At 40.6% G+C, this 18571-nt stretch overlaps 2 protein-coding genes across 2 annotated transcripts in view; both read right to left on the bottom strand.

Annotated features, from left to right (window-relative positions):
* The window catches only part of gpc4 (glypican 4), a 31691-nt gene extending 22196 nt beyond the window's left edge, over positions 1-9495 (bottom strand). The window contains exon 1 of the mRNA XM_058649883.1: positions 8689-9495. Coding sequence (XP_058505866.1) covers positions 8689-8845 — 157 coding nt within the window. The 5' untranslated portion in view covers positions 8846-9495. The remainder of the gene's footprint in view (positions 1-8688) is intronic.
* A 5217-nt stretch (positions 9496-14712) lies between these two features.
* Positions 14713-18571, bottom strand: part of gpc3 (glypican 3) — a 105767-nt gene continuing 101908 nt past the window's right edge. Inside the window, exon 8 of the mRNA XM_058650466.1 lies at positions 14713-16389. Within this exon, the coding sequence (XP_058506449.1) occupies positions 16214-16389 (176 nt within the window). The 3' untranslated portion in view covers positions 14713-16213. The remainder of the gene's footprint in view (positions 16390-18571) is intronic.

The raw sequence follows: 18571 nt of genomic DNA, 5'->3' as shown, positions 1-18571 counted from the left end.
GAGCCCCTCCTTAGGACAGGGAGCTCCAACAATGTTTATATCAGCCTCTCAGAAGCAGCTGAACTCCACCAGATGTTGAGGCAGGACGGGGCCTGACGAAGCCCCCCAGGCAGAATGAGGTCAGGTACAAGATCAGGTTTCTGGAAGCTGAAAGATGTAAAAGGGCAACAAAGATTCTGATATACCTGTTGGGCCTTGAGAAACTGGACACCAGCAAAGGCGGTGGGAAGGGAACCCCTCATAGCTGACCATCACAGGCACTGTAAAGTCTAAAACTAGCAGTACAATGGTTTAATGGGCCTCAGTCATGGATGGCTCAGTCCCTTCCAAATGAGATACTGAATGTTAATCGGAACCACTTCTCATTATGATGATATACGATGTTTTCAAGCCTTGATGCTTTGACTTGCATTGCCATATAATAACAAACTTTTGTCTCTACCAGCAGAAACCACCCTCAGAACACTGCCCAAATACGTTGCAGCTTTGAAGCCATCATTTTGAAAAGTATTTAATGCTTTGATGATTTTCTTTCTCCCTTCCTTATCGACCACTAACCAGCACGACGTCTGGCATTGTTTTCATCATGTTTTAAATTTGGATTTTGATGACCTGCTTTTAACACATGGCATCAACACGTCAGTCAAATTCACAGGGCTGTGTGAAGCAGCCAAGGAACCGCCTACTGCTTCTCTGTTCCAGAGAATAAAGGACTTTCCAAAAGCAAAAATGGAAAAACCTTGGGTTTTGATCCTAAACAACATAATCTATATGAAAATAATCCAAGAGTAAGCAGCACACAGAGGGATTAGAAAAATATTAGGAAACCTATTATGCTGACAACAGTTTGGAAAAGTGAGCTAGGTGTGAGTGACTGCCTCATCAGTGTGAGTCTTGATGTAGGCCTTGGGATTAATTAGCAGGGATTACAGCCTCTCTGGCCAGCATCCAGCACTGGAGTTGGAGCCCAAACCCTGAGTCAAGTCCCTGTCTTCACTCACACACTCTCTGTTCTCCCTAACCACATCAGCCTCTCAAGAGTCAGACCAAATGATGATCATTACTATCAAAACAGACATCAACCCTGCAGATTCATTGGAAATCAATTAAAAAAGGTTGAGTTACAAGTAAATCATAACCACACTGCCCCATTAGCAGTGAGGCATCGAGATGGCTTCGGCAGAGAAAGTGGGTGACGGGGGGCTTGAGGGTATACCCCACCCCTGCAGTTTGGGATCAGAGCCCACAGCCATTCGCCACACTCCTCACAGCTGGCTGGGTGACACCAGTGGTGAGGTGATCAACACAAAGGAGAAGCACAGCAGATCAAATATCAGAGACAAAAACATTACACCACCAACAACCAGTTGCACAAATGGACTTCAGCAGCCAGAAAAATTGGACGATAGAGGACAGTGTGGTTGTAAAAAGGTTCAATTTGGTACCAAGTAAATTAAACATGTTATTCAGACCACAGGTTTTCTTAACATTTACTTTTTAAGAGGCCTTTCAAAGTTGCCTCACAATGAACTGTATATTTTCATTTAGGAGAAATACAAATTGGTGCCTCCAAACAGTTATAAGAGATATCAAAGCTTTAGGAAGATGTGTGTTAACAGACAAAAACAGAAAAAGGCTTGGGATATTGAGAGTTGGTGGACTGAATGCAGCAGGTCAAGAAAATACCACTTATGATGGTGAAAAGGTAGAAACAACTCTGAGATGAGAAAGAAAGGACCAAGAATGAATGAGAACCTCCCACAAGGGCTGTTTAAGAGCAAGCTGAGGAGAAAGAAATTAAGTGATATGTCAGACAGAATGGAGCAGAATTGAACACTTTAACAGCATATGACATGATATATTCAAGCAGAGGAAAAGGAAAAAAAAACAGATTCAAACTGTGACTACACCTCGGTATAAAACTTGTGTTAAAATCCTTGTATTGTGATTGACAGATGTATGCTTACAGGAGTTATAAGGAAGAACAGGCTGCATATATGGCCTTTATGTCCTAGTGAAGATGAGTCACAGTGCATGTATGTATGTTACCTCACCAGATTCCCTAAGCCTGTGTCACACATACACACACAAAGTCGTTCACTTGCTCCCTGCCTGGCCCACCACTTCTCTTGGATATTCTGTTAAACATGTAATCGTACAAAACTCTTTTCGTGTCAGTCAAATCCCCCTCTCTTTCTCTGTATGCCACAGTTAGTCCCTCCAGCTCGCTTTGTTGCCATGTGTTCCCAGGTCTGGGGTTCCCTGCATGCAGGTCTTGGTGGTCCAGTGTGGAATGTGGTAAGGAGGGGGGGAGGCCAGCCAACCTAAAAGGGGGTGCCCGATTGTTCCCACACACAGCATCCACCCCCCACTGATCTGTCGCTCACTTGGCCATTTGGGGGGAGTGGGCCAAAGCAGAGGATGCAGAGTGATGGAAATACGAATGCTTAGTCCACACACACACACACAAAGCATTTGAATTTATACTACACTTGTAGCATACTAAACAAGTGTAAGAGGGGAACTTAACATTCCACAGTTGTTGAAGAAGGTGCTGCACAAGCTACAAATCGTGTCCAACCAAAAAAAGCCTGCTGGATTCCTAAATCAGGTATTTTCTTGTAATGTTTTTTTCATTAACTGTGGTAAACTGATTAGTTTTGGACCAATTAATAACTTAGCAAATGCTAACAAAGCCAAAAGTGAAGCTGCGAGAAAGCCAAAACACACAGCTGCTGTGCTTTGATCATAGGAAGCAGATAAGAGGCAAGATATCACAGAACCGGCAGGCAAATGTAGGCACCCACTGTTCCTCCCTCCACTGACCCCATCTGGATGCTGGTAGAAGACTTAAACCTCATGACACCTTAACTCAATTATCCTGGAGGCTCACCAACAGTTTCAGGGTACAAGTCACATATACAGGGCAGAAAGCAACAGGAACCATCACATTATCACCATTTTAACTGGTCTCCAAAGAGCCCAGTGCCATAAGATTTGGAAGTGAAAATATATAATGTTTAATTACTCCCCTAACATTATCAAGGAGTGGAAGGAATTTGTTTGTGATAGAGAACTGCATTGCATACTAATTACAGGTATGCACATGGCTGCAGCTGCAACAATGACGCTTGAGTATCTGCACAGATCATAAAAGCTTTGTGGATGCACACATTGCAAGCAAGAAAAAGAACACTACAGAAACAAGGAGCTGTTGTTTCTTGTGACTATACTGTACTTGCGTAGGTATTCCTCTTGGGACAAGATGTTTTTCTGCCAATAACATTTTTAATTAAATCATCAAAAAGTAGACCAAAATTTAATCAGTTGGGGGTTTGCATTAAGCTGGACGATACAAGGTACTACTTCCAGAAAGAAGTTAAATTTAATCTTTTTTTTTCTTTTCTTTTTTTCAATAAAAACTAAACAAACTGTCAACTTCTAAAATAATATGAAGTACATACATGTTAGTAGTTGCTTAAAAGTTTTCCCAAGTCTATGAGTGTGTGGCTGCATGACACTAATTAAGACATGTAAAGTAATCACTGTAACCTTTTTTTGCTGTCACTGTTTAACATGTGTATTTTTATGTCTCTTCTTCGGTGTAAAGAACATAGAGCGTTTTAGTAATAACATGTGCTCTTTCCAGTCAGTATGTTTCAATATGTTTCCAGTATGTTTCCATTCGAGACAAGCTACAGTTGTAGCTTGACTACAGCCTTTCATTTGGACTACTGTCCTTGTCCCACAATACAACCACTAGTGTGGAGTGGATTTATTGCCTGAAGTGTGTCCACCTCCGCTAGATTCCCCTTTTCAGCTTGTTAGTATTAATTGGTTTCTGATTTAGCTTGCATTTAGTTCTTAGCACGCAGATAACTTTTCAGACTTTAAACTAAACTAAATTCTGTAAAAAAAACTGCACCAGCCTAAATCTCACAATATTTGTTGTTGCTGTTGTCTTATTATTGTATATATTAGCCAGGGATCAGAACCGTGGCTTATGTCCAGAGTGCCCAGGCCAGCTTGGGTCCGACTCTGGTCTGACTGAAGGTATACATGCAGTCGTAGTTTGAATCCCAACCGGATTTTGTGGGCTAGTCCAACTTTCAGAAATTTAATGTAGTACAAATTCAGTCAGATTAGCATGTTTACATGTATTTTATAAACCCAGTATTAGATGAACAAGCACCCTATTTTTTTCTAATGCCATGTAAACATACCGAGAGATATTTAGGGAGGTTTTGGATTACTGACTCTACAGACTGCAACAGCTGGATAAAGATCACATCAAAATGCAACAATTTATTAAACCTCACAAGAGTGTTTTTATGCCAGTTTCTCCGATTACTTGAAGTTAATCTCCATTACAAAGCATGGCACTAAACAAAGCAAGTCATTTGAATTTTATGGGATTGACCTTGAGAGGCAAGTAAGACACTTGGTTGGTAGTTTATTAGTTAATTATTACAAGTGTTAAAACACCAGGCCACGGTCAGTCCTGCATAGCAAAGCCACTCAACTATTGGTCTTTGAGTTTTAAAAGCTCCCTTAGACTGTGCTACGCCCCAGTTCCCTGCTCTTATCTTATCTGCTGAATGTCACTGCAATAACACAACCTGTTATTTCCCAAACCATAACGATGCAGGGCATGCAGCCACCAGCTAAGAGGGAAGAAGCCCTCACAATGTGAAAGAGCAGAATGTCTGGAGCATACGGAGAAGCCACAGCGCTGAGGTCATGCACGCTTTGAGTTTCAGTCATAATGCACTAAACTGATTATGAGGGAGGGACGTTCCTCATGCAGAAGGGAGGGAAAACGACCCTCTTCTTTTTGATCTTTGCCATTGTCCCATGCCTGATTCATGACGTCAAGCGTGACTGTCAGAGTAAACCAAAACAGATTTTGCTTGAAAATGCACAAAATGGGAAGTGCAGCATCCAGCCCTGTAAGTAGCCTTTGACATACCAATCTGGTCAGAGTAAATGATTCTGTTCTCAGAATAAGCTTAAAGAGCTGGACCATGTTGCAACTGTGCAGCAGCACTAAGCAGATATAAGACCATCCAATCTAATATAACTGTTAGATAACAAACCCTACCTGCTATTAGCAAACAGCAAAACCACCATTTACATGTGGTACGGTTGCTTACAATGTTTAGCTGTCATAATTACAAATGTGAGCATAATTTCTTTCCCATTTATGTGAGGTATTCAACCACAAGCTCTGAACAAATCAGACAAGAACCTTGGAAAAGTCTTGAACAGCTTCCACGTGAGTGGTAAAAGATTGATACCATGGGATCAACAAGGAATTTACCGACCAAGCCTGCTGTTCCTCTGCATCACTTAATTCTGACTACATTCAGGCAATCGGGGTTTTCATTTCAGTTTTACTGCATTAAACATCTGCATCAAAACCGAAGTCTGATTTCAGCTGAGCTTGTTGGAATTTTGACAGTTGCAAACATTCTTATCTCTGTCCTGCCAACAATAAGACAATGTTTGTGGTTAGAAGAGGCCATTTTAGCCCTACATGTCTCAGAAAGGACCAATCTGATTTAATGATGCATATATCAAAGAAGGTAAACATTTCAAAAACTACTTGTCAGGCAATTGGTAGAAACCATATAATTTCAAATGATGTCTCAGCAGCCACACAGGCAAAATGTAAGTGGTCTATATTATGACTGCAAACTTTTTACTTCGTAAAAAAGCTTTTACGTCATATACTAGGTATTTTCATTATTTTTAAACTCTTCACTACTGCAGATGTTATATCTAATAACTTGACACCCAACAGTCGAAACATAAACTGTGAAATGTTTATGCACCAAAATGGTCTAAACTTACAGAAACACTGTTATGGTTAAGGACAGAATTAATGTTTGGAGTTTGACCTGCTGCAAAGAGAGGACACAAAGCTCTAACAAAAATAACTGAAGTTCAGTCACACTGAACCTTTGGAACCATTTCTCCCCAGCAAAACCAAACATTACAAGAGCAAAGAACTATTGTATCTGCTTTCTGCAGACCCCCAACACTGTTCAATGACAGTAGACCCTGTTGCTTTCTATGGATCAATTATCTCAGTCTCCATCAATGACAAAAAATAGCTTATTGAGGTTGGTCGGTTTAAGGCTCAGACATACACCAGGATTCTATTGTAAGTAAAAGGCACGTGTGTGTGTGTGTGTGTGTGTGTGTGTGTGTGTGTGTGTGTGTACAACACAAACTTGCACAATAAAACTGCCTTCATTCATTCCTTCTTTCAAAATCCAGAGAGTCAAGACAATCAGATCTGACAAATGCAGACATGTTGGGCTGCACTCAATGACATTTAGCATCACAAAGACAGACAGACAGACCGAAAACAAAAGGACCTATAGACTTGTGTGAAATCCCGGGAGAAAATAAGTTCTGTGCCTCTCTGATGGTTGGGTCCACCTCAAATTCTAATGAGCTGTTGTGGCGCTAACATTAAAGGATGGTCTGAAAATCCTCTAAACTCATGGACATCAGTATAATAAAGAGAACATGTATACATTTGTCACTCTGGTCAGATAACAAAAAGACATGTCCAAAAACAAAACAGCTTGGGCGTGAAAAGATTATTGATAAAAGAGGGGAAAACACTTAAATGTGTTAAAATACCTGATTAAGATGGCCATTAAATCAAAAAAGAGGTAAACAAGACACTAACATGTACAAGTAACATGACAGTAACCATGTCTGGATGACACACGTCTACAAACAAAAGACAGTGTTCTGAAGCCACCAAGAAACTGGACTGAATTTAAGGATTTTAATATATGTGTTCATTTTAACCACAATAAAACTGAGAAGGAAATTAGAGAAGGGAGGGATTTAAAGTATGCAGGACACAGTGGAATTTGCAAACCCCAACCCCCGTCCCCTGTTCCCCTCAAGCCTCCAAAGTAAAAGCCCCTCTACAGAAGTTTCCATTACTTGGGTTTAACTCATGGTTAGCTTCATTTATATGCCTTCTCACCTCAGTCTAACTGTTAATGAAACAACGCTTATTTATGACCAAGCAGCCTTCCCTCCTGTTCCACAGACAGAACTCCGAGTACAACGTGTGCCTTCACAGAAAATGTTAAAACCACAAAAAAAAAATCACACAAATCCAGAGAGGGAGAGTGAAAGGGGGAAGCATAAGTCTTGTTCACAATGCACGGCAATGTTTACTAAATCACTGCCGGCTGCCTGCACTTCACAGCCATCAGAGTCTCAACTAAGGAAGCCCAGAAATAAACACAGGCCTGTCTTATTTCAGTGGGGAGCCCAGCTTGTGTGTTGATTATACCTCTTTATTGTTATGAATTACCTACAAGTATTTCCTTGCTGAAGACTATATTTACCAGCTGTAGTAGTCAATGGCTGTCAGACACAGAGTAGCCTGAAGAATTTTTCCTTCCTTCCTTCCTTCCACACACTTACATTGGTTGGTATTGGTGGTAGTGTTTTATGGCAGTTGGTAACCATAATGTTGCACTACTGCCTCTTCACAGTGTATTGCAACTTTTAACACATGGAAACAGTCACTTTGTCTGTATGATTGATTGTAACTCAGCTTCTGATAAAATAAACTTAACTATCTTTTCAAAAATTTTGCAAAATGGAAACTGCATTTCCATCGACTGCTGTTTCAGGGATAATGGGAGTTAATCACCACGATAAGCATTTGAAAACCACAAAAAAGGTAAGAGGGTGCAACTTCATCATGTAAATAATGTGTGCCAGTAGCTGTCATTACATGGTTGCATTTCTTTGCTGCTTCCCATGTATTATTGTAGAAAATGTTGCTTCTTGCACTAAATTGAGGAATGTTGTGGTTTCCTAATCAGTAGTCCACATATACCTCCTCTCGTCTGCCATTTATCTACTTCAGTGCAATGAGAAAGCTGAAGTGACATTTCAGTTGTGATTTATAAACGTCAGCCTTTGTTTGCTGAATCTCCTTCTGTTTCAATTACTTATATTTTATCTTTTATAGATATGTCAACTTGTCCACCTCCCTCAAGTTTGAAAAGTTTGTTTATCCCATTTAGTTTCTATATAAAAATTGAAAAAGCACATATGCAAAGGCTGATAGAAACCCACCTTTACAGGCCTCTCCCTGCTGATGTTGAGGGATTAACACTGATAAAAACCAGATTACCTAATGCTCTGGTACCTTCATGTTCTTTTGGGGGTAGCACATACTAAAAATGAATGGGTCTTTGAACTTTAAACGGTGTTATAATGATATTCGGCCTTTCTGGAACAAATGGTTGAATCTATTAATTTGTTACAAAAATAAGTTTTAAAAGTCCCCCTACTCACTTCATCTTGATGCTGGTTAAAAAAAAGTTTGAACACTTACTACCACTAATGTTTGCTCAAAATATAATGTTTAAGGCGAGTGGTGATTGGTGAGAAAAACTGCCTGTAGTAAGTTTGTAGCCAGTGATGGCCAAACCAAAAACACGTGAAGACATTTTGTTGATTTTAACCCAGTGTCTTGAATGCTAACTTTGCTAGCTTCAAAAGTTTCGGGAGACCACTGGGACACTTGGACTTCTCCAGGACCCACCGTGTCGTCGTCCTCCACTCAGACTGTAGAAACACACAATTCTGAGCCACATAAACGAGTGTTTAACACTTAAAAAAAAAAACCACACTCACCATTGATTCCTTTGTTGGGGACGTCGTTAACGTTGAAGCCTTTGGAGCTGTAAGCAGCACGGACGTCGTTACAGTTTTTCAACTTTTGCTCCGCGGTTCCCGATACAGACAACACAACCAGCGTGCAAACCACACACAGCACCAGTAGTGTCTTCATTTTGAGTCAGCTACAAAAAACACACAATTAAAAAACAATAAAGAAAAAAACCGACGGTGGACGCTCAGGTGCGCGTAAGCTAGGACAAAGTTTCAGTGACTCCCACGCTGAGTTTCCTCATGGAGACAGAAGCGCTGCTTTCTTCGGCTCAACACTTCATTCACAGCAGCAGCAGGAGCAGCAGTAGCAGCTCTGACTCTGAAAACACCGACGTAAAACCACAAACACGACGACAAAGTCCTCCACTTCAAGGTTAGGTCAGCTTATGCCTCCAGCGCTCACTTGAAGAAAAGCGTAGACGCGACAGAAGAACAACTTTGAAACAAGTAAAAACTTTCTCCCTCTTTCTTCGACTTCTGCCAAGAGTACCAGAGTGTCTTCGACAACAGGGTAAAAAAAAAAAACACGACAGGAGCGCAGACGGTTGAAAGTTGCCGGGAATGTGTTTTGTCGTCTTCTGTCTTCCCTTCTTTTCTCGCTTCTTTTAGCCAAATGTGGTTTGTTTGAGACCGGGACTCGGACTCTGAGTGTGTGTGTATGTGCTGACCGTAACGGAGATCCAGATGCGAGGAGAAAATCCTGGTGGACACTCAGGAATGAGAGAGAGCAAGTTCCGGGGACAAAGACCTGGAAATCAGAAACACCAGGGGTGGAGCGTGGAGTACGGACTTCAACCCCTCAAATCACTGTCTGCAAAGTAACCAGGTTTGAAAATCAGGACCGGAGCTGAGGGTGGAGCTATGACTACCTTTACATTACCAGGCTGAAGTGACTCCTATCTGATTTCTGATTCAGATCTTTCTGTGTGTGGACACAGATATCTGATCCCCAAATCCACTTCAATGACCTCATTCAGACCTGGTATTAACATCCTTCCTTGAGTGAACTGATCTCATGAAGACAGCACTAAGCACACTTATAAACTCACCCAGTGTGTCCTCAGAATCCTGTGAGAACCACATAGAGGTTTTAATTATTTACAGCCACCACATTTTTTTTTTTACTTTGATTGACACATTATTTATTTTTGCTAGTTGTTAAAATCTTATTTCATGTTGCTCTAGTGTCAAGCTTGATTGACTCAGCTCCTCTTTTTTGTCACTTGCAGAAACACAGACTCACACAAACACATTGACAGCAGACACATCGTGCTGCCAGACCCATTAAAACATTTGTTTTTGTTCTTAAAAAGAGAAATGACATCCACGTGTATTTGCATGGATGTGAGATCTGATCACATGTGGTCACAGGAGATACATTTTAATGACAGGTGTAAATGGTCATATATAACTAATAACTGTCCACTTCTCATCGGTTCTCATGGGGATAAACATTACGGTCCAAACAATAATGGAGGAAATTAGTGATAGCAGTGGGTGAATATATGTCAACGTTGGAGAATCAATAGGGGCAATTCAGTCATCCAAGATGGAGTGCATAAGTGAGCTCTTTAGAGGACAGTCATGTTCCTGTAGTTATGAACCGTTAAATCTCATTTGTACTGCATTGGAACTGAAGCAGCATGAAACAGTGAGCCTGGCAATTTGTATTGGTCCACATGACATAAAAGAAAAGAATCGTTAGAAAACCTAATGGTACTGAAAATCAAATCTTTTTTTATTGCAGACCCCTGTTTGACCTGTGTTTTGTGAGGGTTTCCTATCTGCTGGCGAGGAGATAAAAAACCTTTCAAGTAAACAGATGTCCCTCCTGAAGCTCTCACTGTCCTAACATATAAAACAATTAGTGATGAAGCCATGGGAATAACCCCACGTGGATCTCAGGCCCCATGTTGGCAAGCATTCATTTTTAAGTGGTCCATGATGGGGGGGGGAAATGGCAATAAATGATAAGCTTTTATACTGAATCATTATTAACGTTTCCATTCATTATCTATTGCTTATCATTTGGAATTGATCCAGTTTCATCTGACATTGGGCAAGAGACAGGTCACCAGTCCATCAGAGAGCCAACATAACCTAACCTAACACCAATAACACCAATCTGCTAACCATCACTGTGCAGACCATTTAAAAAAAAAAAGAAAGTATTTTAATAATTTCGTTTTCCAAATCATTTCATTGCATGACAATGATTTATACAAGGAGTGAGGACATGACACAAAACACATATTTTATCCAAATGTGTTATTTCTGTTCAGCCATTATAATCCAATGGATCTTGGTTTGTTTAAAAGCCTTGGGTTAAAACCTGGCTAGTGTTACAGTAACCATGGAGGCAAAATTACAGGCCTGTTCCTTACACAAACACAGGTCAGCCTGTGTCCTGTTAGCAACAGGGCAGTGGTGTTTTTAATACACAGCTGCCTGTCACATAGCGCGGCCAGTGTTGTAAACTACAGTAAACAGTGGAATGGAAGCATGCTCGAGCTGTGTAAGCCGATAGTTGATGACAAAAAAAGGAACAGGAAATGCATAAAACAGTCAAAATTAATTTAGGACAATCAGTTTCTCGAAAGTAACTTGGAAACACATGAGATTTTCGACAGGAGCCTGTCGAACGCCCTGCTGATGTGATGTACATTTAAAATAATAGTAAAAAAAAAGGAAAGAAGCCTTTACTGAATACATCATATACACACTGAGATCCAGGAAAATGTCATATGTCCTCTGCTTGCTAAGAATATCTCTAGTCTGTTTCTCTCATATTTTGTTCCTACTGTTTTATATCATTTTACACATTAAGTTTCTTTTGCACATCGGTTTGCAGAACCGAATGTACAGCTAATGTTCTTTTCTTCATCTGCACATGGTATTTCAACAGTATTTATTTTTTTCTATTGCATTTCTAGTTATACCGCCCTTATTGTGTGTCCTTTTATTACTTTTAACTAGTAATTTAACTCTGCATTTGTATGAGCAAAGAAAGAATTTCATTGCACAGAGAAACATGTTTTCTTACTGCAAATATGGCGATAATCTATTTGAATCTGAATCTGTATTCTCTTCCCAGGCCCAGTGCATAGAGATAGAGACAATTAGAAGAAACAAGATCACAAAAGTTGAAAAACATGTGTGCATTTTGTTGCCTGTTGCTTCTTGTAACACTGGAAAACAGAGATTTAAATTCAGATTTCTGATAAGACAGTTGAACAAAGTAAATGAACAAAGTATAGGTTTTCAAATCGCCCTTACTCCTCAAATCACAGGCCTCCTCTTCTACCATATATCATTCTAAACAAGTGTGGTGAGATTTGCTCCTTTAATTAAATCCTTGAATGAACAAAAAAAAATCATAACAAGACTTTGTGCCCCCTGTGTTTGAACATGCCCCGACTTGTGGGGTGCTTCTATATGTGTGTGTGCATGTCCATTAGGTTTGGGATGTGGGGGGGGGGGGGCAGCACTCAGTAAAGTGACATTCTTCCTTTTGTGTCCACATTCCTCAGGCGGCTCCATTCAATCTGTGTGACTGCGGCTGCTGCAGGAGAAGCCAGGGTTTGCTGAGTGAGGAGCAGGATGCCGGAGCTGTGTGCATGGGAGAGCGTGGGCCCGGCACTCCTCTCAATAGGCCAACAAAAAGTAAGAAAAATGGTCAAGTGCCATGGTAATTAGACATGAATGAGCTTTGAACGACGTGACATGTCTCAGACCTTTCTCTCTGGTGGAGGAATTTCTCCATCCAGCTTGGTTAAAAAGTGGACTGGACTATGGTGCCCATTCACAGTCGTTGCACCTGAACTAAATTGTTATTTTAATTTACACGCGTGGTTTGATGACCTCTCAGGTTTGCACCCAAGCCCAAACATCTTTGTGTGCCCCGTGAAACCGTGCTGAAATACATATTCATTGGTAGTCAATCACTCAGGCAGAAAATGTAACAATTCCTGATAGTCAGCTATTCTTTCTGTGTCTGCTGACTAACATCAAATTGACCTTTCACTCTCATAATGCTTGCTGTTTCAACATTGCCCCAATATTACCCTAAGAAAACATGTGAACTCTGCATTTCAATAGGCCTATTTGCCCTTTCTCCAGCCTCGCATTAGCATTCAGAGTATAACCCCCCACCACCCCGGGTTAGCTCTCTGCTCTCTCTGCAGACAGCGTTTGCTCATCTCCTAATAATCAGCCTCTCTTTTCCATCTCTAAAGCTGCAATCTAGTTCAGAAAAGAAAGGCACAGCTGGATAACAATGGCATTTTAAACTGGAACCTGGAGAGCAGAGGGTGCATGGGTGTAAATACTTACAGCAGAGCACAAGAAAACAGGGTTTTTTAAGGTGTGTTTACATTGACAGACATGTTGATGTGAGGAGCTGTGAGTGATTGGCCTTGATAATATATACATGCTTTAAAAACCGAGACAAAACACAAACAATTAGGCCTAATGAACCTCATTTAATTGTGAAGCTGCGGACAAAGAGTCTGTTACCTGGATAGGTGACACTGGGGGAAAACTAATGGGGTTAAATGTGTGGAACCACCCGGGGGCTGGTACATTATCTGCTGGGAGTGAGGAATACAGATTTGGAGAAACACACGACTCAGATGCTGCTTTGAGAATTCTGAGAACATGCACAGTTCAGAGATACATAAATCATAAGATTATGGAGGAAGAGCTTTTGAAGAAGATCAAAGGGTAAAAGGCACTTAATGTAACATATATATACTTGCAACATTGTGAGAACTATTCATAATCTCTGTAGCAAACCATCCATTTAATCTTTTTCATGTTTTTGTGAACTTTAAAGACCTTTAAAGGCATCGGTCTCACAACAGATTTTCTCATCCTCTATATGATATTGTAAAATTACTCCCACAATTTAACAAAAAGTATGTAATGTTACTTAATTCATTCATCCACGGTGGGCAACATGGCTAGTATTGTTGCCTTACAGCAAAAAGGCCCAGGTTTGTGAAGTTTGTGTGTGTGGGTTTTTGTACTCTGGTTTCTACCCACAGTCAAAAAAAAACACACAGAGGTTAATTGGACACTCTAAATTGACCATAGGTGTGAGTGTGAGCGTGAATAGTCACTGTATGTTGGCCCTGTGAGGGGCCAACGTCCTGTCCAGGGTGTGCCCCCGCCTGTACCCCCCTGAACCCCCCTGATTGACTCCAGCAGCCCTGCAACCCAAATGTGGAGGATGAAATGACAGACTGAATGCTGAATGAATTCATTCTTTCAGCCCGACCTTGTGTTCACGTTAGCTGATTTACTGTTGACATGGAATCTGTGGCAACTAGCACTCTCAGCATTACATTACACTTCACATAAAAGCAAAAAATGATTTCTTTAATGAGAATAAAACACAGCTTATCCACGCTCACCACCATTTTGTTTTTGTACTTTCATAAAAGTAACTAGGTAACTATTTTTGTTGTTTCTGCACTGAATAATGCTGAGTTCACACCAAATGTGAATTTCCCAAGAGCACCGATAGACCGACTTCCTCGCTGAGGAAAACAAACTTTACTTCAAGCATTTTTCTTATTTGAAATGGTCTCCAGAGATGATGTAGATGAGTATAGGCTGCACCCTCCCCCCACCGTCAGAGCTCGGTGCTGTAACTGACTCGCTCTAGTCAAATCCAGACTCTGTAACTTCAACTTTACAGCTGACTACTGTTGCAAAGATTATGTTGCCCGCAGAGCAATAGTAAATCAGATGTGATCAAGTGCACTCACACAGACCTTTGTGTTTAGTCTCTTGTTTAAAACTTGTTTAGTCTGTTGCTTATTCTGTTTGAAACATGTAATGTTTTCCTCCTTAAACATTAAAGTTTTCATGAACATTTTGACAATCAAAAACATGTATGAAGGAATAATGTTTATGGTTTGGCTAATGCCCATCTCTAATATTAATATCCACATCAAAAAATTGTCACAAAACAATCAATTATTATTATTAAATTAGTTTATTTTACATTGTACTTTCCCATTAATATTAAGCACATGAAAGGAACATGTTGTTGGGCATCAGAATTTCTAGCATCCTCTATTCCTGGATCTGCCACTGGGCCGGGAGTTGGATGGGTGACAACAATGAAAGTACAACAATGATGACCACATTCTATTTGGGTGTTCCAGCGCCAGGACCCTGATGCTCAACATGTCGGACCACTGCTGTGACTCACTGGCATATCTTAATAGAACACAGCCATTGTTTCTGTGACTGTTAAACACCTGTGCTTCTCCTGATATGACTCGTCAGATAGTCTGGAGTGAATACAGTCAACTCTTACAGCTGTGAAGTCAGCAGCAGATACAGTTCCACCCTCTAATTAGCTTGTTTCCACACATCCATCACATGTTCTCCAGTCTTAACAAGGGAGCTGGAATTTAGTTTTCACCACAAGAATCAAACAAAATCAAACAAACAGTAAAAAAAAAAGAAAAAAAAAGCTTCTGGTTTGAACAGAACTTCAAAGAACAAATAATGAAACACAAAGGTAATATTCGTATGAGTCAAAATACAAATAAAACAAGTCAATTTATACATTTATCTACATATTTATATTTCATAATCCTCCTTGCTTTACCCACAGTGCTAAAGAATAACCTAAAATCACAGTCCAACAGTTTAGACCACAAACCAAACTGTCTTATGAAATAAATATGTTAACATTGTAAATCAACACATTTCTTTGTAAACATGGCACCAACACATATAAACACACATCTGTACAGTAATCTGTCTGATTTGGAGACTGACACTCTCTCTTTTATTGTTTTCTACATCACAGGGCTGTTACTGTTTAAAAATCAGCAGCATTACTAAATAAAGCAAACATTAATGGCATCAGTGAAAACCTTCACGTTGAGGGAGCCATTCTGAAATAACTTAGCCATCGCAAGGACACAATGAGAGAGAAAATAGGAGGTTAAAGTAGAGAGAACATTTGAAGTTACAGTGTGTCTTTAAATTAAGGATTCACCTCAGCCTTCTGGGATAAGGAGTTCACTAAAACGAGCGGCTGGCTGAAGTCCAGCCCTGGCAGGACATCATTTACTGCCACAGAAGAAAGTAGACAAAGCTTTCCTCTTCTTCCAGCTAGAGTTCCCGCTGGGCAATAACTTGTTGGAGACTGGGAGAGGGAATTCAGTTGTGTGTCTGTTTTCCTTGTAACAGGCCCGCGACATAATTGACTAATGATGGGGGTCACTTTATAAATACACAGAAGTCAGTTAGAGAGCAAAGAAGAGATGAAGCTAAAATAGCTACAATAGTGGGAGTGGACCAGAGAGCTTCTGTTTCTTATTTACACAATGCCAAGGTGTGCTTCTATAGGTCTGTTGAGTCAAACAAAACATTCATGTTGAGACACATAAAGAAAAATGTACCGTTTTTTTGTCGTTCATGCTTCCCACAGAAGGTTTTCATGTTCCACAAAGTTCCTCAATGGTCAGTGGTGACAAAGTTGGACCAGAGTGAGTGTCACAAGGAGCATCGGTACCAAGTTGCTCCTCCAGAGCGGAGCTGCAGGTGAGGAGACGCCTCCAACACCGGCTGTGGCCAACCGAGGAGTCAGCAGCTGCTCCTGGAAGGTGAAGTCGTCCATTGGCAGGTTATCTGCAAGATCTGAGCAGGAGGCAGACAGAAGCAGGCACAGTAGAGATGGATGGGAGATAGCGAGAGGAGGCGAAGAATAAGTAGCAGGAGGAAAGATGGAGACAATTAGAAGAAACAAGGTCACAAAAGTTGAAAAACATGTGTGGTACGTCTGTCCTTCTGCATGATGTCTTACACAGCTGTTCCAACAATGTTACATTGGGAGAATGAGAAACCCGACCTCTACATTTAACCAGATGTCACATGTTATTGCTGTAGGCACATGTTAAATCACACAGACATATACTTTACTGGCAGTGAGTGTTGAAATGTGCATTTAAACGGAAAGATGCTGAAAACAAATATAAAAAAATAAAAATAAATAAAACCACAGAAGCTGTTTGAAATCATGTTCCGAAATCTGAAACAACCGAAACATTGAATCGGCGCATGTCATCTGTCTTCAAGAGAATATCACTTCATTGTTGAATAAAAGAGGTAAATGTCATTGTTTTATGACATGACATAATACATAAAATCCACTGCCTCTGTCTTTTTGGTTTTATGGTTCACTGGCTTCATTTCAGGCATCAAATAGATATATAATGTATGATATGGACAAATAGGACTGGGATCATGTGACCAACAAACGAACCTGCAGACATTTTGTTTCCAGATGTAACAAGCTACTCATTCAAAGATCTGTCAGTGTGTCTGTGCGTTAAAGATGAGATGATTTGAACCCAGGAGTCAGTGAGTTGAGCTTAACCCAGCCTTGCTCTCTCTCTGAGATTCAAAAATACACCCACCTACCACTTCAAGCATATAAACAACTTGTTTGTTTGATATGCTTCTAAATGTTGTGGTTTTCTGGGTGATGTTGATATTTTTACATTTTTGGTAATTAAACAAAGAAGATACAGAAGCATGTGCTCAACTGCAATTATTAGGTTCACATGGGCACATGGCATGTCCTCGTGTAACTCTAGGTGAGAAAATGAAAACACATTTTCCCAGAATATTACACTATTCCTACAATAATATTAATTTCCTGCAGGGAGACTGAGTAAACAGTGTCTACATTTCTTTACATGAACAAAAATGTTTAGCTGCCGGTATTTAATCCATGTGAAAGCTAAATGAATCTTTTGACAAACAGATGAAAAGTATTTGTGTCAAAAATAAAAGTAGTATAAAATGCACCCTCTTGAATCTGATTATGATTTTACCTCTGAGTCTAGACTCTGGGTGCATATAATCATCACTGACTAGAGTGCATCACGTTTGCAGAGAGGTTTGGCTCCTAAGTCTTGCGGCTGTACTGTCAGGAGACGTTAATTCAATCCCTCCCACATACAGTAATTATTTATTTCTGTGGGTTACACTTTTGTTTTCACTGTGTCATTTATCATACGTGTTGTTTCGTGTCTGCAGAGAGATTCTCTGGGACTTCGGGGACGGTGTGGAGATAATTACAGTGCTGTGGGTTTGTGCTCTGTACAGCACCGGTGACATCGTCCACTGCAGCCAGCCCATCATCCTTAACTTTCACCTCTTCCGCCACAACCACTGGTAAGATACCCTCAAGCATGACACTTAACTCATTTGCTGCAATGAGGCTGTTCATTTAACAGCAGACTGTGGTTAGACAGGGAAACTCCCAGGTGTTAGTGTTTTATTATATTGATATGAGGCAGAGGTTTTCTTGAACACAGGTCTAGAAATCCCTAGTTGGATAAATACAAGCTTAAAACAGTGAACAGCTCTTTATGTTTCTACCTGAATTCTGAATTATACACTCACTCCTGTATTTCCCCCGTTATCCTACATCTGTTATGTGCACTGCAGTGACTTTATAGTCACCTGCTGCTCTGCTTTTACTTACTGCCGTCTTACTGACCTGCATCCACAGCTGTTCTGCTGCTGACGCTGAGCAGAGCACTTTTTCCCTATGTGTGTGTGTGTGTGTGTGTGTGTGCTACTCTGTGAGGGAGACTGGAATAAGAAGGCTGAGTTATGAGAGAGGGCAGGAGGATATCAGTAATAAAGCACATCTATGGTTAGGAACGCCAGCTATGAGCTGAGGTGTCCCCTGTCAAGCCAGATGCAGCAGACCTCTCCAGACACACACACACACAACCATGCTGGTGCATTTCTGACATACCCCTCCCTCACATAGTCTTGGGGGCTGTGCACATACACAATTACTTTC

Source organism: Solea solea, chromosome 14, assembly GCF_958295425.1.
Source record: "Solea solea chromosome 14, fSolSol10.1, whole genome shotgun sequence".
NCBI classification, from domain to species: domain Eukaryota; kingdom Metazoa; phylum Chordata; class Actinopteri; order Pleuronectiformes; family Soleidae; genus Solea; species Solea solea.
This window is presented reverse-complemented; position numbering and strand designations above follow the sequence as displayed.